Source organism: Trachurus japonicus, chromosome 23 (assembly GCF_045865225.1).
Source record: "Trachurus japonicus isolate A0001 chromosome 23, Traja_1.0".
Taxonomy (NCBI): domain Eukaryota; kingdom Metazoa; phylum Chordata; class Actinopteri; order Carangiformes; family Carangidae; genus Trachurus; species Trachurus japonicus.
Genome location: NC_140929.1, coordinates 24,003,335 through 24,027,162, shown reverse-complemented (window position 1 = coordinate 24,027,162; position 23,828 = coordinate 24,003,335). Strand labels below are relative to the sequence as shown.

The 23,828-nt window shown below is 42.6% G+C and overlaps 1 protein-coding gene across 20 annotated transcripts in view; it reads left to right on the top strand.

Moving 5' to 3' along the window:
- LOC146963083 (pleckstrin homology domain-containing family A member 5-like) overlaps positions 1 to 23,828 on the top strand; it is a 263,786-nt gene that overhangs the window by 237,019 nt on the left and 2,939 nt on the right. For 8 of the 20 annotated variants that reach the window (XM_085769247.1, XM_085769244.1, XM_085769260.1 and 5 more), the window contains 17 exons: positions 3,165 to 3,248; positions 4,389 to 4,508; positions 6,416 to 6,469; positions 8,281 to 8,361; positions 11,820 to 11,885; positions 11,961 to 12,041; positions 12,143 to 12,295; positions 14,482 to 14,583; positions 14,711 to 14,819; positions 15,141 to 15,187; positions 16,356 to 16,553; positions 17,396 to 17,531; positions 18,296 to 18,417; positions 19,875 to 20,066; positions 20,976 to 21,104; positions 21,264 to 21,380; positions 23,587 to 23,732. In XM_085769247.1, the coding sequence (XP_085625373.1) occupies positions 3,165 to 3,248; positions 4,389 to 4,508; positions 6,416 to 6,469; positions 8,281 to 8,361; positions 11,820 to 11,885; positions 11,961 to 12,041; positions 12,143 to 12,295; positions 14,482 to 14,583; positions 14,711 to 14,819; positions 15,141 to 15,187; positions 16,356 to 16,553; positions 17,396 to 17,531; positions 18,296 to 18,417; positions 19,875 to 20,066; positions 20,976 to 21,104; positions 21,264 to 21,380; positions 23,587 to 23,732 (1,937 nt within the window). Of the gene's footprint in view, positions 1 to 3,164; positions 3,249 to 4,388; positions 4,509 to 6,415; positions 6,470 to 8,280; positions 8,362 to 11,819; positions 11,901 to 11,960; positions 12,042 to 12,142; positions 12,296 to 14,481; positions 14,584 to 14,710; positions 14,820 to 15,140; positions 15,188 to 16,355; positions 16,554 to 17,395; positions 17,532 to 18,295; positions 18,418 to 19,874; positions 20,067 to 20,975; positions 21,105 to 21,263; positions 21,381 to 22,582; positions 22,684 to 23,586; positions 23,733 to 23,828 lie in introns of those variants that run through there. The other 12 variants (XM_085769245.1, XM_085769262.1, XM_085769249.1 and 9 more) reach the window with 12 other exon arrangements.

Here is a 23,828-nt window from a genome sequence, read left to right as displayed (position 1 = left end):
TACAAATGTAGCTCTCTGCAGTTGGATTTGGACTTCCTCACAAACAGACCCCAAAACACCCAGCCCCCTTCTCCTCTCTCTGGACACCCATGACTGTGTTCCCAGACAGGGAGAAAACTCTGGACACTACATATCAGGAGGAATTGGGCCATCTTGTAACATGGTGCACACAGAACAAGCTACTGCTCAGTGTCAACAAAACCAAAGAGCCTGACTGTTGACTTGAGGAAAACAAGGCAAAGACACACACCCCTGTCTACATCAGCTGAGCAAGTGAACAGTTTTAACTGAATCCTGGGATTCAGTTAGATACGTTACACAACATAACACAATATAACAAGGCTAAATTCCAGCCTCTAAGTTGGTGTTGTTTACACCAGGGACCAGCTAACGGTGCTGAAGCGTAGAGACAGATATCTGTTGTTTTTTGCTTTTGATTCTGATTAATTCTGTAAAATAGTAAATAAAATTTGTCTTTCAGCTGAAAAACCTTCAGCCTCATAAAGACAGACAGGTCAGCCTTGATTGACTGTCTGCTGATAACTGATTTCGCTCATGTACCAATAAAAATCTTATCACACAGTTGCACCGTTTCCACTGCACTGTATTTTTGACCAATAAACGCCGGGTGCAGTGACAGCTCCGAGAGTCTCTGACGTCCTGTCCCTATAATGAAGTCTGACTCAGACGGAGAGACGAGAAGTTTTCTCTTTAACCCTAACTTCCGACCCTCCCCCCCGGTGAGAATCTCCAGTAAGACACGAACAGGATGCAGAGAGAAGAGTTTGCAGTCGGTGGATGATTCTCACTTCAGTGGACGAGTTCAATCTTCCTGTCACAAGTCTAAAAACCCCGGTCCAATCCCGGGCCCGGGGCTGTGAGCCGCGGTGACACCTCACGGCACAGACTGAGACACAGCAGACAGCTCACGTTAATACACCGGGCGACACACATCTGCTCTGTATTCACGGCTGGACAGAGGAAAAAGCCACTGAGGTTTTCTCAGTGGATTAAGCAACAATGAAGTGTAGAGGAGACAGACAGAGTAGTGGATCCAGTAGAAACACATGTTCATGTCAAATGGACAAATCAGAGGTCAGTCTGGACAGTTATTGAGTATCCTAACAACTGATCAGTTCATAATCATGCTAGGAGCCACTTTTAGATTTGAGATAATGTGTTTTAGTGGTTGAAATTACAGCTACAGGGAATATAATCAATCAATCAATCAATACACAAGCCCCAACGGTTTCCCACTTACCCTGTCCTTTATGTAAAATTGAACACAAGATTAAAAGTCTCTCAGAGAGATGTTTATTTTCCTTTAGTCTTTTTCAGTTCAACAATGCCCTGCCTCAGTGTGATAAATTCTTTTTATTCCACTGTCCGCAGCAGCTGAATTAATTACACTCACATTAATTGAGTCGGTTTTTTTTCTGTGTGTGTGTGTGTTTTGCGAACAAAGACAGCAGATGTCGGCGAACAGATAACAGGATGAAACTGCGACTGAATGTTTCCCATTGTCACCTTTTCATTTTTATATTTTCCCTCTTTTGATGCAGCGATGTTCCTCCTGGTTACAACGCTGCATTAGTTTAGTGGAACAGCAACACAATGCTGCTGCTACATTAGCTAATTAACGGCAATTCATGTTATACTTGCATTACTGTCAGTCAATTGCTAACATTATGCCATTTGTGTTTATTGTTGCTGGGCGACACTGGGGTTTGACTCGCATATTGTGTGCATATGCTAATTCAGTTTTTACATTAAATTCACATTTATTCATTTGGCAGATGCTTTTGTCCAACTATGCACGTAAATGTGATTGCTAGCTGCTGTGTTTCCATCCATCTGTAGGGTCTGTGAACAGTGAATTGCAGTAACTGAGACGAGTGTAAACAAGTAAGAGATGTGTTGGTGAAAGGCTGCGTTCATAAGGTTTCTTTTAATGGGTTCAGTGAACTCAAAACTTTAAAGAGCCGACTGTAGATTTTGACATTTTATCGTACATTCAAAGTCCAGCTTACTGCTGTGCAAACGATGCTTAATCCAAACATAATGAAAACTTATCAATCTATTTCCAGCTGGACTGAATTAGGTTGATAAGTGAATATTACATCAAGCTAGAGAAAGCCCTTAAATACACCCTTAATTGCCTATCTGTCAGCAGAGCAATGACTGGCTTTGCTGTGTAAAAATACTTTATACAATAATAATTTACTGAAATCCACATTTCTCTGCCACAATCTTTCCACAAACCTCCTGGCAACTTTAGAAGCACTTGAGGTCGTCATGGCGGCGGGGGGCAATTCTGTTACATACCAGTTACTGGTTTACAGTGGCATGCCAAAGTTTGGGCACCCCAGGTCAAAATTTCTATTAATGTGAACAGTTAAGCAAGTGGAAAATGAAATGATCTCCAAAAGGCATAAAGTTGCAGATGACACATTCCCTTTACATTTTAAACAGTATAATTTTTAGTTTCATCTTTTACATTTTCAAAATGACAGAAAAGGAAAAGGGCCTACCGCAAAGGTTTGGCCACCCTGCATAGTTAGTAGCTAGTAGCCCCCCCTTTGGAAACTATCACAGAGTGTAAATAGTAAATATCTTGTCTGATACCTTGGTCAAAATTATCTGAGAGCTCTAGTCTCCTGGGTTTCCCATTCGTGCTGCTTTGTTTCCCATTTCCACTCTAAAATTGTAGAAAACAAAAGTAATACGTTGATATTGCTTGAAATAAGAGTTTGATTGATTGATTGACATCTTTATTGACAACAGACAAATGTTTTAAAAAAGAAAACATACATCGACACAACTGCTGCCAAAGGGATAAAAACACAAAAAAGCCATCATCTTATTTCCATTGTGGTCCCTTTAGTGAGTGAGTGAGTGAGTGAGTATGTGTGTCTGTTGGGTGTAAGTGCATGTCCATGAGGGGAATGTGTGGGTGTGCCTCCACACATATTTCAAAATACAGTAACAATTATAAACTTGACAATATTAAAAATAGAGAGTATTTCATTAACTTTCTGCCTTTTAGAGAACATTTCATCTTCCACTTGCTGAACTGTTGACATTAACAGACATTTTGACCGCTGTATGTCATGGAGATGGCCTGACCTTAGTGACCCTAAGATGTGTACATCCCTCTCCGACAGTACGGTTACCCAGCTGACCGACGGTCCATCGCAGCTGGCCCCCCTCCTCAGACCATCACCCCACAGTCCCTGCAAGGCAAGACGGTGAGTGTGACACCCTCTCGTCCCACGCACCAATGTCCCGTTTAACCTATCATCCAACTGCTCTCACGGAAATGTGAATAGAATAACCCAAATAATAAACAACCCCACAGTGACACACTCACTGACACACAGCTCAGATGTTTTGTTATGGGCATCTTTTTGCTCTTTTTTTCCACTTGTTTCGGCAGGATCAGTGTAATTATGGGCAATACCATGTTGTCGCTGGATGACAATACAAACACACACACACACACACACATAATGCGTCACGTCAGCGCAGGTTAAATTGCCTTTGCTCTCAAATGGAGGCAACAACAATCAAGAGTGAAGCTGATGTTTCTGTTTGAAGCAAACTGTGAATAACACTATGATTGCTTGTTGGCAGTCGAGGCCTCAGCAGAAAGATGTTGTTCCAGTGGTGTGTGTGTTACAGAGAGAGAGAGAGAGAGAGAGAGAGAGAGAGAGATGCCTGCCTGTGTTTTTAGTCTGTAACCAAAATAACCCAGTGTTTCTCTGACCTTGTCCAGTAGTTTATCACACAAACTGAAAGTAGACAGTGAAACTCACAGTTATTTTGACCCATGTTGCTGATATGTGATAGATTAAGTCGAGAATCCAGCAGTGAGATCATGGGGTCAGTAACGGCTTGCTGATATCTGATGATCTGGCTGGTGCTGAATGTTCGGTAACACTTTACTTAAGTTGACATTATTTGAGATGTCCTTGTTATGAGAACTTGACATCATTTTTTAAAGTTTGGCAATTAGGTCTGCTATGACAGTTTAAATTGTCTTTATGTCAAGTGGTCAGAACAAAAACATCTCAAACAATGTCAACTTTGCATTAAAAGTGACATAACTTACCGAATGACACTTAATCATAAGTATTCATTGATGTTTATGACAGCTGTTATGTCATGGTTATGACAGTGTTAGGTCAATCTTATGAATACCTATTCAAGTAAAGTGTTACTGAATGTTCTGTCTCACCCAGTCACATGTCAAATGTAAGAACCTTTTGCGATGCGAGGACTGAAACCACTAGCGTTGTGTTGGCACCGGTGGTTCCTCTGGTTGGTGGGTGCTGTTGATGTGAGTGAGGCAGCTCTTCTTCTCCCCCTCTGTGTGTTGCTGTGTGCAGCCCGAGGAGCTGACCCTACTGCTGATCAAGCTCCGCCGGCAGCAGGCGGAGCTCAACAGCCTGCGGGAGCACACAGTAGCTCAGCTAATGGCCCTGGGTATGGAGGGGCCCAACGCCAAGGTCAGCACTGAGTGTATATACATACATGTGTGTGTGCATGTACGCATTTGTGCTTCCCCTCCAGCCAAAAACCCCACATTTTGTGTGTTTCTGTGTCCGCCAGAGGATGATCCCTGTGTGAGACGGGTTGTTTGCTGTAAATAAATTGAAGCTTGGTGTGTTCTGAGAGGTTCTGATAGTTCACAACAAACCAAAACAAGTCAAATGCTTCACCAGTTTGATCCAGGCTCAAATAAGATATTCATGGTCCACAGAGGATACATCCCGAGGACCTCAGTGTTCTCAAGTGTTACCAGCAGACTGGAGTTTCTATCAGTTAAATGTCTTAATCTAACAGATACACTATTGCAACACCATGTTAGAGATTTTCATGGTTTCCAGACACTATCATGAACATGTTCAGTAGATGAAGTTATAATTATAAACAATTATTCTCACATAATATGATATTAAATCCAAAGTGAGGACATATGAGTTTAGAATTTAAATCTACATCAGTTCTCAGCTCCACCTACAGCAAATACAACTAGTCATGTTTACAGTCATGCAGTCAGTGCAGGTGTTAAAGTGCTACACTATGAGATGATAGGAATCTTAAAACACCAGAGCAACAAAATCATATTCAACCCAAGGAAATCTTAATTATTAAAGATAAACCCAAACTCCAAAGCTTCTGTTAAATTTACCAGAGGCATCTGATTAGACAAAGCCTACTCAACTGTTGCATTCTGGGACACTTTAGTGTCATTTTGCCTGTGTGAACACGCCAAATTCAATTTGGTGCTTTAACTCTTGGGTTTTCCTTTTGCATGTGTTTTGCATGGGAGCGTTCCCTCTGTCAATGCATGTGGTCAGCTGTGGCAGGAGAGCATGGGTGCATCAGAGCTGATGCACTAAACAACATGGCCTCTGTTTTTCCAGCTTGGTGTGCAACATTAGTGTTGGTTTGAACCCATCTGTGTATTTGTCCTCCTGTATTAACTCGATTAAGATAAGATGGTTTATGTGGAAAACTCCAAGTGAGTTTATGATGCATGTGCAGGAAGTGTGCAACATGTCTGGTGTAAATGAATATGAAGAAGCTGTGGCATGTTGTCATGTTGACGTTTTGTGAATTTTATTATCCACTTTACTGAATAGGTGGCAGCTCAACAACCTGCATGCTCTCGTTGTACAGCACGTTATGATAAGAATACCTCAGTAGGAGCAAGGGGAGTTCCCATCAAAATGTAGCACAAACTCCAAACAGGACAAAATGAATGCATGGAATGCTTACATCCATTGCTGTTATGCAAATATTAGCATACGGTTTGTAAAGATAACAGCTGGTGGAAATTCTCCTCATCCGAAGAAGAAGGTGCAAGAAGATGACGCAGTTAAAAGAGTGCTGGTCAAACCTCAAACTGTGAAAAACAGATAGAGACACAAATGTTTCATAAATGTTTCATATTATAATTTATGGAACTCAAGAGGTCTGATTGAGCTGGTTTTTGTAGAGCAGAAGTTTTAATGGCTGTTCAAATCACATGCTTTCATCTGAGTTAGAATAATTTCACAAAGTTTGGTTCCATCTCTGTGGCACTGCGTTGCATTTTGCTTTTATGGATATACTACTACTGCACTTGGCCCAGTCTAAATGCCTAACTTCAAAATAAAATCAAGGCCCTGCTTCTGCTGTTTCCTTTATGATTTTCAGTCGCATACAGCTCCAGCTCTGTGTCTCAAATGATCTTCTATCACACCCTGCTCTTCCTTTTCCTTTCATGGTCTCCCTCTTCCAGTTGCAGTGTACCTCTGACTCCTCGTTTCCTTCTCTTTCTCTGTCACCTCCCTCTTCCTCCCGTCTGCAAACAACTTGGCTTCACGTTTCCTGCTTCCTCTCTCTCCTTGTTCTGCGGCTACTGCAGACTGATGTACTTTCCCATCACCTCCAGAGGAACCTTATTTACCTGGACAGCCAGGTGAGATCTTCTGATGCAAAGTATCAATTCATGCCAGTTTGCTTCATGATACTTTTCTTTACCTGTTTATCATAAAAACAACTCTATATTAAGATTGTTATAGTCATTTCCACTTAAAGGTGGACCTATGTCCTATTATGTAATATTTAGTTTAGCTGAGTCACCCAACACTACATTCATATTTAGTCATCCAAATTTATAAGGCACTTAAATAAAATGAAATCAAGGCAGTATGGTAGATAGGAAATCAATATGAGCATGCAATGGAATATCTACCAGTAGATATATAGGACGGCTCTATCTGCTGAGCAAATTAGCGAAGATAGACATTAACATTGCTCAGTTCCTTGAAGGATGGATAGTTAAATAGCTATCACAGTAATGCTGCTGTAATTTTCAAAGCCATCACAGTTGTTATATATGCACAGCACTTGGAGCTGTATTAAACGTCACTCGCAGCCTTATTTGTATGTGCCCGAGTGCAGCAACACTCAGCCGTGCTGATTGCTTGCAAATGTCAGGCCTGTACTCTCCAGACAAGAACAACTCAAACAACAGACTGAAGTGCTGGAAAGTGAATGTGACTGCAGAAACTCTAAGATAAGACAAAAGCGGGAATTTGTATACCACCATTAAAGATGTTGGTGGTGTAAAAAACCACAAGGTTACAGTTAGTGTAGTTCTAGATACAAACAACATGTTTGTAACTGTTTCTGTGGCTAATCTTAGAAACAATATGGAGGTTCTTATTACTATTATAATCTCATTAACGTATTGCAGCATGCTGAGTGTGGCAGGCTAATTGGAAGATTAAGCAGGCGACAGTTCACAGAGACATACTCTGATCACGGCAGTCATTTAAATGTGCTGTTTATTTCTGGCCCGTGGGTTAGAATCCTCTTTCCCACACTTTTTGCATTATTGAATACGACTGCTTGGCTCTGAAAAGGTCATGTGCTGTGGGAAGAGTACGGCCTCGGACGGGCTAAGTAGGCGAAAATGACAAGCAGTTTGGATCCTAATTAGAAAAATGTAAAAATACTTTTTTATTGAGGAACAAAGAGGTTCAGTCAGACATTATGTACATTAAAGATAGCAGAGCAGTCTATTCACCAACTGTTTTAACACATTTCTGAACATAGCTAAACATAACTAAGCCTTTTGGTGTGTGTCAGAGTACATGTTTTTGTATGGTTGTGTCGACTTTGGTTTGAAAGTATGTTTGTGAGGACATTTTATTTTCAAAGGGCTGTTTGATTGTTGAGTCTTGTGTGCATGTGTGTGAGTGTGTGTGTGTCAACACTGGATGATATTGTGGATCTGACCCTGTTAGGTTCTTTGGTTGTATCTTTCTTTGTGAAAACCGAGAGGACTCTTGAAAACATTTGATGTATCACATCCTTAACTGGAATTGAACCAACGAGACATTTAAAAATGTCAAACCTGATGTGCTTTGGAAAATGGCCCAAACAAATTAGGCATTTATTTGTTGTGAACTGGCTAATGCCATTAATTTATCAAACTCTCTCTAAAATGTGAATAAGATATTGACTTCTACTTCTTGCTTCCTGCCATATAATTTTAGAAAAAGCTAAACTTCATTTAATTCATTTAGTAATTGGTCGTGCTCTATATTTTGCACTTGATCCTGTAAGGCCTCATCTTCTTCAGGTTTAAGGTAATGGTTGATGATAAAGTGTTAGAATTAGATCTGATCAGAAAGTGTTGGTGTTGGATTTAGAGTTGATCAGGAAGCTACAGCTGCTGTGTTACCTCTGTATCCTCTTTTTTTATTCACTGTGCTCCGCTAGACGAAGGAGAATGAGCCTCTAATCTTCATGATTCACACTATGATCGAGAACTCGGCACCAAGGCCACAACTCTACCAGCAAGTAAGGTCTTTGGCAGCTCTGGTTTGAGGCACTGTCAAAAGACATACTGTTGTTCATGTTACTGTTGTTGGGTCAAAAGCTCATGGCAAATCGTGTGATTTTTAGTTCATCCATTTTCAAATGACTTGATGAAAACAAAAGTTGAGTTTTGAGGTTTTTGGGCAACAACAGATACATTTCAGTGGACTTAGATTAAAGAGTTCCATGTCAAAGAGAAATGGCTAATAACCTCACACAGCTTTGGTTTCCCAAAATGTAAAAGTCTGTTGTTGCCAAAGGAACTCTTTAATTTAAATTGACTGAGTTAAAACAGACTCAAACCAGATCTTTGCCCTGGGAGCCCAGTGGTTGTTTATCCACGTCTTCCCCTTCACCATCAACCTCTTGTATCACCACTTTGGATGCAGTCAGTCCCGTCCATCAGCCAGTTGCCGCTCCTCAGTCCCTCCCAGATCACAGCATCATTTATGATGTATATGAAGTCGTTCCGTCTCATTCCATTGCTTTGTGTTTGAAGCTGTTGGAAAGTGACTGGAAGCGAGCATGGCTTATGGCTTCATAGTCATGGACTTCTCCTCCCACCATCTGTCCTCATACAGCACTGTTCACTGTTGGGTAATGCTTTGAAAATGCTTCAACTGTTTGGATGTGTTTGCCTTAAAAGTTCATTTTGTCGGACACTTTATGGCTCTGCTGAAGAATAATGCTCTTCAACTTTATTCAGCACAGCAGGGATAAAAGCAAGAGGAGTAATTGAAGGAATAGTTTGAGATTATACTTTCTTTTTGAGAGAGAGAGAAGACTGACATCAATCTCACATCACTGTGTTAAGTGCAGAATTGGAGTCAGGATGTGTTTAATGTAGTTTAGCATTAAGAAACTGGAAACAGGGAGAAACAGCTAGCCAAAGCTCAATATACACCTGCCAACACGTTTGTAGTTTGCATTTAGAGTTATTCCTTGATGAAAGACAGTTTATCCATCCCCCAGGATACAGGGTCATTGAATCAAGTTAGATAAATCCACCAATCGGCTTCAAGATTAACCTCAGTGGTGAATTTAGAGTCGATTTCTAACATCATTCTCCCATTGATTTGAATGGAAACATCGCAGCATTCAAACATTAAACCCAGATAGACAGTCCCAACTCCTGACTCACATCTGTTTACAGATGAAACAAACTGGTAATTGGTTGGTTGGTTTTTGAATCTTGGATAGAGCCAGACTAAATGTTTCCCACTGTTTCCACGCCTTATTCTGAGCTCAGCAAACCAAACTCCTACACTGAGCACACAGCCATGAGATTGATACTCTTGAAAAGAAAGAAAGAAAGAATCCTGAACTAGATCCTATATTTCAGGTACCTCTGTGACAGTACATCCGCAGCTCAGGAGGTAAACCAGGGAATTCAGTGTGAAAACATTTTGTGTTCTCTGTAACTGTGCTCACAGTATTCAGTCCTTGCTGCAGTCCTTTTAGTCGGTCAGTTAACTCCAATATATACATCATGGAGCAACCCAGTATCCTCTGTAAAAACCTAGCACACGGCACCGATACCCCCAACAGATGGAACAGGATGTCATCCAGATGCCATGTCCTGACAAGATCACTTTAAAACAGACATTTTAGAGAACAGGTTGTTCAAAGAATTATACTTTAAAACACAGGCCTCAGGTAATCTATTTATTCACCACTTTACCAAACCTTCCAGGAGCTTGCACTGTCTTTAAACGGTTCTTTTTGAAGAACAAGGGCCCACTTTACTGCAGCCTCTGGATTCCCTGTGTGTGGGTCTGTACCGTCACCTCTCAGCTGTATTTCCTGGAGCAGAACAGAATAATGTGGATTGTAAAACTCAGTCAGGGGAATTGTCAGAGGATTTTATCACTTCACGCCAGACTACTCTGGCTGCACTCGTCTATCACTTTCTGTCTGAGATAACAGCCGTTTTTAGAAATTATTTTTTTAGGACATATCAGTTGCTGCAGGCTAGTTTACATTTATGTTATGTAAGAACGCTATGCTGTTACATTATGCAGGTGCAGTCAGTCGTCTGTGATTGTATCATCCTGGGGTTTTGCATTGGGCGGATTTGAAACTAAAACTTCCCAAAGCATATAAACAAACCATAGACAACACGCAGCAATTTGGAGTAATGTATCTCTTGTGATAACTGGTTGACCTACACATAAGGACAAACCCTATATACAAGTTATGTTTTCTCCGTGCATTATGGAGCTGTGATGCCACAGGAGGTGAACTGAAATAAACATCAGTGAGATTCCAGATGTTTTTGCCCCGGGTTCGGTCTCCCAGGCAAACCTTCCTCTCCAGCTGGAGGCAGATCCTGATGGCCTCGGTAGAATTGACTGACCCGGATTTTTTTTAAAAACAAGAAAAAAAAAACATCCACAATCTAGCAAATAACAGTTTCCAATTAAATTTGTCCTTGCTGCATCGGCAAGTCTCGGGCCAAGCGAGATGATCAATACTAACCCTGAAAGTTCTGTTTGGTTTCATGGAAAGAGAAAGGAGATTGACATAATGCTGTGTTTATGTCCATATCCAAGTGAAATTTCATGTAAGTCACTCAGTAAAGTTTTTTACTGCCTTTGGTTTGACTTCCTGTCAGAGCTCCACCAGTCACGGGGCTGTAGAGCAACTAAATTGAACATCGGTGAAGGTCAAACTTCAAGGAGAAGTAACATTAGCTCACAGAGAGAAGGGGGGACTTTAACACAGAGAGCAATGTGGATTAATGAGTCAGCATTTTTTTTAAATCACATCATTATTTTTTCTGCTTCTTTTCTTTTTAAAGATCTCAGTGAGTAAATCAGATTCAATCTGTAAAGTCAGTGGGGACAGAGGAGACCGTTTCTCAGTGGTGACGCACACATCCTGTCTGTCTCCTGGGAAATTACACTTTTACATTTTGATTAATATATATAATAGTGAGGGGCTTAATTCTATCGTTGTTGGTGCGTCTGAGTCCTGCACCTCCCTGTTGTCTTTCCCTGCGTTCTAATATTCAGCTCCAACATCCCCGGTGACACCTGCGTAAACAGCTTCAAGGGAAATTACAGGAGATTAGTGAATATGCATGAAACACTCATCCCTTCATCCCCTCATTCACTGCCTCTGGAATCAACAGCAGGAGGCAAATAATGAAGTTTCTCTCCTCAACCTGCAGCAATTTGGAAAAAATATCACTTAGTTGTAGAGACAGTAGTAGCATTTATATGATGTAATTCTTATACATGTCCGGAAAGGTAGCAGGTTATTTATTCAGGTGTCATTTCTATGCAGTGGAGAAAAAAAGAATGGAGATGTCAGCATCGTTCTTTCCTCCAGCATTTTGAGTAGAGAACTCTTCATGGGCGAAGCTCTCTGCTCTTCATCCTGACGCGTGTGTTGTTGTCGCCCCCTCCTGTCCGTCTCTGACTCTGCCTCCTTTGCAGATCAGCCCAGACCCAGACTATAAGGAGGGCGCCGTGGTCCAGCGCACAGAAGAGGCCGACATAGATGTAAGGCAACCTTCGGTAAAATATTTTCTATTTTTTAAATAAAGTTTAGTTGATGTGCGTGTCTGTGTGCGTTAGACCAAGCTGAGCAGACTGTGTGAGCAGGACAAGGTGGTGAGGATGCAGGAGGAGAAGATGCAGCAGCTACACAGAGAGAAGGTACAGCTGTGCAGTGCAGTGTGTGTGTCCATGTTTTTTTATCTTGTACATGCGTATGTTATATGTGTAATAACAAGTATCCATGTGTGTGTGTATGGCAGCACACTCTGGAGACGGCCCTGCTCTCGGCCAGTCAGGAGCTGAGTGAACAGAGCGGCTCCAACGCTGCAGCCACACAGAGTCTGGTCCAGCAGAGGGACGTGCTGCAGAACGGCCTGCTCAGCACCTGCAGAGAGCTGTCCAGAGTCAACACTGTGAGCGCACAACACACACACACACACACACACACACACACACACACACACACACTTACACACAGACACACAAACAAACACAGCACTGCAGGACAAGAGGAGGAAGTTTGCTGATTAAAAACAGCTGGATTCATTCATAATCCATTAATAAGAATACAATGCTCATTTAGAATCACATACATCACATTGGTCCAACTTGTAGTCTGTTGCATTATTGTGAGAACACTTTTTTTTTCCCTAAAAGGTTATTTCACCCAAATGAACAAATTGACAACAAATTGGCTCTGACATCATCAAAATCCAAGTCACAGCCAAATTTCCACAATATAGAGACCCTTATCTTTATTTATTATACGGTGCCATTATTTTCTATCAGGTGTGTTACATATTGTTACACTGACAGGATGGTTTTAAATAAACCATAAATAAAACGTAAAAGTTTGTGCTCCATATTTGATCAAAATGAAAATGGCAACAATTATTTCTACAATAGCCTGAACGTAAACTGACATTTAAACTCCACTATTAATTGAACATAAAATGTTTCAAAACTCATTATCATGAATTCAGAACTTTAAACACGGAGTCTGATGAGAATGAAGCTTGAAATATGTTGACATTTTATGGAACATTATTCATATTTTCTCATAAACATGATTTCACTCACCTGTTGCCCGTCAAATGTTGATTTTTTTATGACTGGACTGACCTGATCTTTGGATTAACTACAACCTGAACCTGCGGCAAGGCCACACAATCCAATCCACACAGTCTAATTTGTAATAAATCATAGCAAATCAAAAGATCCGTATTGTATCTGGAATAATGTCAACAACGTGGTCTCCACACTCACACAAACCTCAATTAAACCCTGCCATTGATGTTGTTTTGCGTCACAGAGCACTGAGTCATGAAGCTGCTTCCTCTGGTTATATTTATGAGACGCTGGAGGCCATTTTTGTTGTGTTGTGTTGTGATGTGAAGTCAGGTCAGAATCACAGATAACACCCTGATTCACTGGCCTGTGCTGGGGGGGGGGGCTCTTCATAAGCACAGATTTCTTTGGCTTTGCCCTTATTGAGCCGCATGAGCTTGTTGGACACAAAACACCTCATAAGTTCAAATGGGGTCAAAGTTATTTTTCATATTCAGTAAGCGGAATATTTGTGTTAATATAAGTTTTAAATAGTTCTATCTTCCGACAGCAATCACTTATATAGAGTGTTTGGTCTGAAACACGGGTCTGTCAGTCACTCTGCTCTGCTGTAAGCCGAGGAGAAAACTTTCCTTGTATCCTACAACCTTTATCCAATGAGGAGAGAGAACGGCATAAAGGGGCGGTCCTCTCTGTGTGTGCAGCCAAGGGATGCGCGTGAATGTGGTGACGTAGGGACGAGGACGGGGACTGCTAACTCCATCCACTGACAGGAAGTTAGCCAAAACCACTGGATCGCTTACTTCTGCTTTAAAGAATGTGGTGTAAAAAAATGTTGGCAAAGAAAAAAGGGAATATCCGCACACTGAATTAAAGCTCCCATTTATTGGATAGCCTACTTGCTTACAACGTTTCGACCAATGTGGTCTTCCTCAGGCAAATGGCATGACAAGTGGCAGGCATATACATACGGTATATAGGCTGAAGGCCTGATGACACCACACCTCTGTCATTAGTTGGATGGGCTTCAGGTGAGCCAATTGTAGGCCACTTAGTGTGCCCAGAGGTCAAAAAAGTACAATAAATGTTACCAAACACAATACACAATATACACAGGCACACAGGTCAAGTGTTTAAAAGAAAGATGTACACAAAAACATGAGATTATAGTCAATAATCAGCAATAAAACAAATGCATAAAGTCTAAAGAACACTATTATGGAGATTTTTTTTTTTTTTTTAATTTTAAGATATACTTTATTAGTCCTTGACAGGAAACTTGTCTTGGGCACAAGTGCTGACACAGCTGCATCTAAAACCGCACATGCATATAGCGAGCACATGGTACTCATACACCTGCACATTCACATGTAGTGTACGCACACATCCACATACACACAGAGAACATAATTACACATACATGTCCATATACGCACAGAGCATAATACACAGAATATATTACCCATGGTTTACACATACAACTATGCAACAACCACACACACACATCAGTGTAACCCTGTCCTGGTTCCAGGAGTTGGAGCGTTCCTGGAGGGAGTACGACAGGCTGGAGGCCGACGTCACTCAGGCCAAGTCCAACCTGTTAGAGCAGCTGGAAGCCCTGGGCAGCCCACAGGTAACACACACACACACACACACACATACATACACACACACACACACACACATACACACACACTCTCTGTCTGCTGTGATCAAGCCTTTAACATCATCTGTATGTGTGTGTTTGTTTGTATCCTCAGACAGAGCCTCCAAGTCAGCGGCACATCCAGATCCAGAAGGAGCTGTGGAGGATCCAGGACGTGATGGAGGCTCTGGCCAAGAACAAACCACAGAGATGCACAGACAACAGTGAGTCTGCACAGACACAGACACACTCTCTGATTCATTTCACATCCGTCTGATTTGATTTATACTGAGCGGTGGGGGTGGGGGGTCCACTGTCTTTCCCCAAGGATAAAATTGACTATGACAAGAATGATATGACTTTCTGGGTAGTTCTGTCATTTCCCCATTAAACACTGTCCAGTCTGTAACTGTGACTTATCAAGTCCTAACATTTTCTATTTAAAAACTATTTTCATTGGAGAGATGTGAAAGGAAACTTGTCCTATACATCTTTTTGTTCTGGATGTTAATACCCCCTCTTTTCTCTACCTTCCTTGCAACCAGCAGATTTCCCAGGGTCCAAACCTCTGTCCAGCATCCAGAAGAACGAAGTAAGAACACTCACTCTCAGCTGATTGAAACATGCCTGTGTCTCTCTTGAAGCCCTATTTAAAGGGAGGATGACTCTGCACTACTGTACCAGCAGGGGTGTGGTGTGTTCGCTGACCAGACATCATACAGGTCACCAGCTGTTTATCCCTGAGACAGCACCATGGAGGAGACACTTTAGAGTATTTAAAGAGGAACTATCCAAGTCTGATCGCTTTTTTCTCTGTTTTGGTAACCCTCGTCCTGGCCATGTGCATTTGTTTTTAACGAAACCAGCAAAAACTCAATTCATGGAGCGTGGATAACGTTATATAACATATACGGTGTTACGACGTGTATATTTGTGTAGTCTTAACTGTCATAAACAAAAGATTGTGGGTTACGGAGCGTGTTTGTGTAGCGGTGCGCAGAGATGAGTTGGGACACCGGGGCGGCGGCCAGGTGCTACACTGATGTTCACTCGTAACAAGTTGCAAGTCATGTAGTTAAAGGGATAGTTCAACTTTTTTTTTTTTAAGTATATTTTTTTGGCTTTTTGCCTTTATTTGATAGCACGCAGTAGAGATAGACAGGAAAGGGGGAGGCAGAGAGGGGGGATGACATGCAGGAAAGGTCTGCCCGATGCAGGATTCGAACTGGGGCCGCCTGCGGTGAGGACTGGTGCCTCTACATGGGGCGGCCACTTTACCCACTGCGCCACGCACCGCCCCTGGATAGTTCAACATTTTGGCAAATGTCTCATAACGTTCTGTTATTATCTCATAGCGTGGTGAACGTGCAGGTCACAACTTGTCCACCAGAGCGTTTTGGAGTTGTTGGATTGTGTATTTGATGAGTTTGATGAGGGAAACCAAGAAATCCCATTAGCTTCTGTAGCATAGCTCTGAGCAGCTTGTGGCTCTGCTCCGCCGATCTAAAAATAGCTTGCACCGACAAATAAAGGTAACAAACCTACTGCTAAGACTATGGCTTATGGCAATAGACCAATTTGCCAAAATGTTGAACTATCCCTTTAACTATCACAATTACTCTGGAGCTTTTTAATGAAGGTAGCATAGCCACGGGAAGAATCCTGCTTGTTCCTCTTGAAGTCACTCCTCCCCAGCAGCACAGAGCAGTAACAGCTGATGATTTACCCCCCCACCCCCCTCCTGTGTTGACTGTCAACAGGCAGTGACGTTGCTGCCCCTCAGTCCTCTGGAGGAGGGCAACAGCGTGCCCCCCCGCCCGCCCCTCCCCCAGTACTACGACTCGTCAGAGCGCCCCCCCCACGTGCTCCCCCACCACTCACACCCCGGCAGCCGCCTGCCCCCCCACACGCACCGCCCCGAGGACCGCAAGGCCGGCTCCAGGAACGGAGCGCACAGCGTAAGAACCGCCCCCCCCCCACCATGTCTCCTGACTCCGCCCACCTGACCATCAGCCCACCTGAACTCCCTCAACTCCACCGCCATTTTTAAATCCATCTCCATCATCCTCAGCTCCATCCTCAAGACTCAATTAACACACATGAAGTGACTCACCCCTCAGCCGTTTGTGGACAAACTCATCTCAACGTTTCACTTTCCCTCTGTTTTTCCCCCGCTCCATCCAGTCGCCACCGTCACTCACCTGCAGAGTCACCCTCAAGCCTGTACTGCTCCATACATGTGGAACTGTATTGTTGTGACAGTGGCGTTCGATTGTGTGGCTTTGAAGTTTATTCATACTGTGTCTTGTTTTCTTACATTTTACAGTATATGTCATTTCCTGTGAGATCAGTGTGGTCAACCAAGGATAGAAAGCTGACATTTTTGAGAGTAAAGCCTTTATTATTGAGAAAAAGTTAAAAATTTGGAAGAATATTTTTCATTTTAAAGAAAAAAAAGCATAATGCTTTGTAAATAAGTGCAAAAATACAACTTTCCTTGGTAAAATAGGAGTTTATTTTCACTACTGTATATTAGAATGCATTTTATTTTGAAATGTCCACCCTCTTTCAGATCAGTAAAATGGGACATTTGGGAAATACAAGGTTTTCACTCTTTAGCAGCATTAAGAATTGATCCAAATCAACCATGTGAGGAGGTTCACTCTTTTATTTTTGGAGAAAAAATGCCTCCTGTAGATGTGTGTGCCTGTGTGTGTGAGTGTGTGTGTATGTGACTGACAGCAGGTCTGACTACAGGTGTGTATTCTGACCCTGAGCCATCACTCTCTCCTCCTCGCAGCAAGCTCCAGACTATCGGCTGTATAAGAGCGAGCCTGAACTCACCACGGTGAAGGAGGAAGTGGACGAGGCCAACGGCGAGGACAAGGACAAGTCAGAGACCACTGCTGAGAGTAAAGACACTGCAGCCAATAAAGGTGCTGGTGCTGTTCCACGTATTCACTGATATTCCTCCAAAAACACATTTCAAGACTTTTTCCTAAATGTAGACAAGTTAGCGTTTCATGTCTAATTCAATGTTTTACACTTTTTGTTTATTAACCACAGCAAGACGTGTCTGTGGTTTTCAGAAAAGCCATCAGTGTAGTTTCAGCTCAGTCAACCAATCAGAAAAGAGGAGGGTCTGAGCCTCTCCTCGGATTGGCTGACTTCTGAGTAACACTTGAAAAATTGAGCAAATTTCAGGTGAAACATTGCGAAACAATTGGGCCCAGCTGTGCTGTGATATACCTGAGAGTTTTGACTGTTGTTGTGACATCACATATATATAATCAAAACTGTCTCTGGAGATTTCTTGCTACCAGTAGGCTACTTGTAAATCAGACAATAAGGCTCTAGTTGTAAAATACTGAAAGTTTCCTTCAGCAACTGACAGGTGTTTACAGCTGGTGAGGTGGCGTCACATTCTTCGTATTCTTATTTGTAAAGGAAACTTGCAGTTATGTTTATAATGTGGCTTTACGCTGCTGTAATTGCACTGAGACACTGATCAAACTGATTATGTTTCAAAACAAGAGAGTGGTGATGTCCCTGACTTTCTCCTGTTTTTTTGAACATGTTTTTCATTTCCTGTGAAATGGAGCGTGGCCAAATGTTCTGCCACATCATGAGCAATTAGCCTGACTGCAGTGTTTGTTTGCGAATGTGTAAGTGACAGCTTTCCACGCCGTCTCTCCGACAGTGCCCCCCTACCCGGTGGGTATCGTCCCTCCCAGGACCAAATCTCCCATGAGCCCTCCTGAGTCCTCCACCATCGCCTCCTACGTCACCTTGAGGAAGACCAAGAAAGTTGAATCCAGATCAGTAAGTTTTGCCTTCAGCACCAACAGAGGCACAAAACGTGTTTAGATGAAATGGGTCGATTTTAATCCACAGATGTGTCAGAAACAGCCCAGAGGATTTCTGCACATTCACGTTTTGCTAGTGTCGCCTGATAGTGAATCTGTTCCCCCTTTCCCCTCAGCTTCACTGCAGTTCTCCTCATCGCAGAGCTGCATTTCCTCTTCAAGCCTCTTCCCTGTGTTCTGTGTTGATTTAGCCTTCACACATACTGTCTTCTTTTCATTATGTGCTTTTATTTATTAGACATATATATATTTTCTTTTTCTTTCTTAAATCTGTCAGTCTTTAATCACAGTTGGTGGAGGTTTCTGCTCTACTTAATCTTGTCCTGCTGCTCCTGGCATGGTGTCTGAATAAATGTACAAAACCAGCAGCGGCTGGGAAACACAATCACTTCTTAAAGCTGCACAGAGCAGAAGAAAAATAAATCCATTCAAAGAAAAAAACTATTTGTTTGAAATATCTCAGATAATCAGGTTTTATAGACAGCTCTCTCAGCTTGTCCCCACAGGAGAACCGTTTTTCTTTCCTGGTCCAAACTCAAGCTTCTACCCACAACACAACATAAAGTGTTAAAGGGATAGTTCACCCAAAATTCAAATTTCACTCATTATCTACTCACCCTCATGTCAATTAAGAGCTGTGAGAATCAGAACCCAGAACCCAACAGAGAACCTTTTAACATATGAAGTAATATTTACACCCAGCACCATCTCTCCAGAACCCACCCACAAAAAACAAGCTTTTTGGGGGGACATCAGTCGAACCAATGACTGGCTGACTGACTGATGAGATGACACCATTGGTGTATTTTATTTGATTTAACATCAGAGAGGGAGCTTATATTAAAGGCAGCGTCTCCACAGCAGGAAAGCTAAATATAGAATACAATATAAGGGGAATGTGCTGTCAAAAAGACAGGTGAATTAAAAACAGATTTTTCTACATTAAAAGATATAGAAGACACAACTATGGAAAATAAACCAAGAGTAGGAGAAAAGCAAAAAGCTGACAGTTGAAATAAGGAACAACGTAGATAGGACCAGACCATGTCAGTTGTTTCCAGTGGTTCCACAGTTTCACATATTGGCCAGAAACAGCACATCTGGATAAAGTCGTGTTTAATTTAACCATTTTTGTTGTTGAAAGAGAGGCTGTTCTACCTGCTCTGCTCCAACACCCTCAGATAGAGTTGCACATGCTGACTGTGAACCTTTTGCTGCAGTGTTTAACTCGACAAAGCAGACAACATGCTGACAGCGTTGCCTAGCAAAGGTCGGGCAGCTTCGAAAAACATCAACTCGAAGATTTAAAAACTGCCCAACCGGCGCTAATGCTTGTGATTCTAAAAAAAAAGCATCAATCCAGAGGAGAGGATGTAAGCGTGGGTTTTTTTTTGCTTCTGTGCTCCTGTGCAGGACCGACCCAGGAGTGCGGTGGATCAGATCGGCTTCGGGGAGCGAGAGGTGGGCAGGACGAGGATGAGTGTGGAGGAGCAGCTGGAGAGGATCAGGAGAAACCAGGAAGCCTCGTCGCTCCGGGAGAGGAAGAGGGAAACACCATCGCGCTCGCCTTCCTTCAGCAAAGACAACCCCTTTATTATCCTGCAGGTGATGTCACAACACATGCACAAACATCTAAACCTGTACTGATTTAGCTTAGAAACACGATCTTGGTGTTTAAAGGGATAGTTCAGCCAAAATTTAAATTTCATTTCATTTCTCATTATCTACTCATCCTCATGTGGACTAAGGGCTGAGAGAAGTTTCAGAGTCCTCCGTGGCTTCTCTGAGTTACAGGGGGTCCCGGCGTAGATATACCGTACATATAACGGTTGCAAGTGGATACCAACTGTCTTCGTAACAAAAAGACACACCAAAAAACATCCAAATACCTCCATGCTGCTCGTATGTAATGTCCGTCTTGTATTGAAGCCCCGAAATGCGAAATTGTCCTGAAAAAATTAAATAAGTCTATATTTCAAGCTTGTTTTGTAGCGGAAGCTTCTCGAAGCTCCTCTTCTCGGTTCGTCAAATTTGGACGAACTGGGAAGAGGACAGACACTGGTTCGTCCAAATTTGACGAACCGGGAAGAGGAGCTCCGAGAAGCTTCCGCTACAAACAAGCTTGAAATATAGACTTGTTTAATTTTTTTCTGAACAATTTCGCATTTCGGGGCTTCAATACAAGACGGACATTACATACGAGCAGCATGGAGGTATTTGGATGTTTTTTGGTGTGTCTTTTTGTTACGAAGACAGTTGGTATCCATTTGCAACCGTTATATGGACATGCACTGCTACGCCGAGACCCCCTGTAACTCAGAGAAGACACGGAGGACTCTGAAACTTCTCCCAGCCCTTAGTCGATATGAGGATGAGTAGATAATGAGTGAAATTTCAATTTTGGGTGAACTATCCTTAATTAATGAAATCAATTACTGTAGCTTGTGTGTGTGTGTGTGTGTGTCTATGTCTGTGTGTGTGTGTGTGTGTGTGTGTGTGTGTGTGTGTGTGTAGAGCCGGGCCCAGGCAGAGGGAGCCTGTGCCGACCCTCTGGAGCTGGAAGCAGCTCTGCAGCAGCTGAAGGAGCAGTGCAGGGCAGCTGAGGCCGCTGGGAGTCGCACAGACAGACCGACTGCAGTACAGGTCCTTGGGATATTTAATTAAGTTGTTTATGTCGTTGTCACATTCAATTTGTTCGTTCAGTCTGCTGGCAAACACCCAAAGCAAACATACATTTGACAAAAGACCTGGATAAAAGTTAAGTGCAAAGGGGTGATGACCAGATTCTCTGTCCACATGCAGGAGCTGCTGAGAGCGGAGGAGGGGAAAGGCCAGTGTGAGGAAGGTCAGCAGGGCCGGAGTGTGACCCTGCAGAGTGTGAAGGGGCCACAGGCTGAGACCAACAGCTTAGACGATGAGGTAGGCCACCACAGTGAGGTCTCCTACACATTTCACTAAACATTTCTTTCCCATGAAGATTAAACCCTTGATCTTGAAAAACAATTTACTGATAGACTGTTTATTTTAATATTCCATCATATTCTCCATTAAAGGGACAACGAGGAGTTTCTCCATCGGCAGAACGAAAAATTCCGCAACAATAAAAAAGTCTCATATTAATGTGGATGAATCTCCGCTACCCACACTTGTTAATGGGCCCATTTTCGATAAATATATTGTTTTGTCTCTATCGTTATTTTGTTATTATTAGTGGTGGTGGAAATGCTGGTCGAGCCGACCAGCGTTTCCTTACTTTCGGTTTCGTGGCGAGTCATGAGAATAACGCCGCCGAATCGCCGTTTATGGTCGGAACTACGACGGTATGTGATCGTCTTCGAACCTCTGACTTTAATTCTTGATGAATGAAAACATGAGTCCGTCTTGCGCCGGTCAAAGAATTTCACGGTGCGCGCGGAGGCTCATAAATGTAGTGTGAAAACGCTTCGCTTTTCCAAAACTCTTCGTTGTCCCTTTAAAAGGGTCATAAAGTAGCTGTTTAAAAAAAAAAAACATTACTCAAGTGGGAAAAAATTGTGCGTTTGTTTTTGGAACTACTTTCAGATGCGGATTAATACGCATTTGATGCTCTGCTGAGTGTTTTTGGCAGCAGGATGGTGTGTGTGTGTGTGGGACTGAGTCAATGGCTCAGAGGAAGAGGATATATCAGGCTTTGATACACACACATACTGTGTGTTAATAAGATGGATTCATTGTTAGAGTTTAAATCTCAAGTTATTAGCCGTGTTATTTCTACACACTGTGGAAATAGAAAAAAAAGACATGATTAAAGTAGGAACTGGCTCATGAACATCACTTGTAATAGGATGCATGTTAACTGTAGATGTGGAAGTCAGCAATTAGTGAAGTGGTGGAGGAGCTGGTGCAGTGGGCTGCAGGCTGCAGAGGCAGCAGGTGGTGGAGAATCAAAGGAATTCTATTACATCTCTTCAGTGTACTCTGTTCAATTCAGCGCCTGTAATCCAGCTCCGTCGGCTACGCGGCAGCTAATCAGCCACAGTGGCCGCAGCCTCTCTGAATGTAATCTGGGACAATAACGGAGGATTTGTGGGAAATGTGGAGGAAGCCAGGTTGGCTTTAAAAGGTTTATCTGCTGGATTCAGCCGGGATTGAGAGCTGGGTCTGGGCTGCTCCCGAGCGGAATGCCACCCTGGAGATCCACAGAGGCCACACACTGAACAGCAGCCTCAGTCCACAGCAGTCAAACACTTACTCCTGTCATTTCTTTCTTTCTTTTTATAAATATGTCATCTATCTGATTACATTTAAAGCAGAAGTAAGCAGAATGTTTGTGTTGATATAAGTCTTAAATAGTTCTATCTTCCGACAGCAATCACTTACATAGAGTGATTGGTCTGAAACACGGGTCTGTCAGTCACTCTGCTCTGCTGTAAGCCAAGGAGAAAACTTTCCTTGTATCCTACAACCTTTATCCAATGAGGAGAGAGAACGGCATAAAGGGGCGGTCCTCTCTGTGTGTGCAGCCAAGGGATGTGCGTGAATGTGGTGACGTAGGGACGAGGGCGGGGACTGCTAACTCCAATCGCCTGACAAGAAGTTAGCCAAAACCACCGGATCGCTTACTTCTGCTTTAATATACATCCCTTACAGAAAAACTACATGAACTTCACATGTGATTCACATGTGAAAAATTTTGCACATGGGAATCATGTTATTTGCATTTCATTTTCACATGTGGTAACATGTGATCACATGTGTTACCATGTAGAGCACATGTGGAAAACACGTTACCGCATGTGGAATAGGGGTTCACATGGGAATTCACATGTGATTCACCTAAAATTGGACCAAAACCACATCTTTCCCATGTGCAAAATTTTTCATGTGAATCACATGTGAAGTTCCTCTGTTTTTTCTGTAAGGGATATTAATATACATATTGCAAAGCTGCAAATATCTACATATAATTCTCTATAGTGTTTTTTTTTATGTCAGTCAAATAAAAAAAAACACTTTCAACTTGTACAAGGCTTGTACAGTTTGCTTTGAATAGCAGGAGCTAAATGTCATACCAGTGCGGCTCATATATACTGTAGGCTATACTGTATATATATAGACTGTATACGTGTGTGTGTGTGTGTTCCAGCTGTGTGAAAGTCAGAGGGTGGTGATCGTGGATCTGGGCACGCAGCCTCAGCGTGTAGAGATAGTCAACCTGGAGCCGTTTGAGGATGACGAGAGCCGAGAGCAAGATCTGACCAGCTCCCCCACAAACACCACCACTGAGAACAGGTAGGGGGGAGGAGGGGGTGTGTGTCCGAGTGTGACGCGACAGGGGGCTTGTGGTAGGTGGACTCACTCGCTCTGATTGATGAAGGCGTGTTTGTG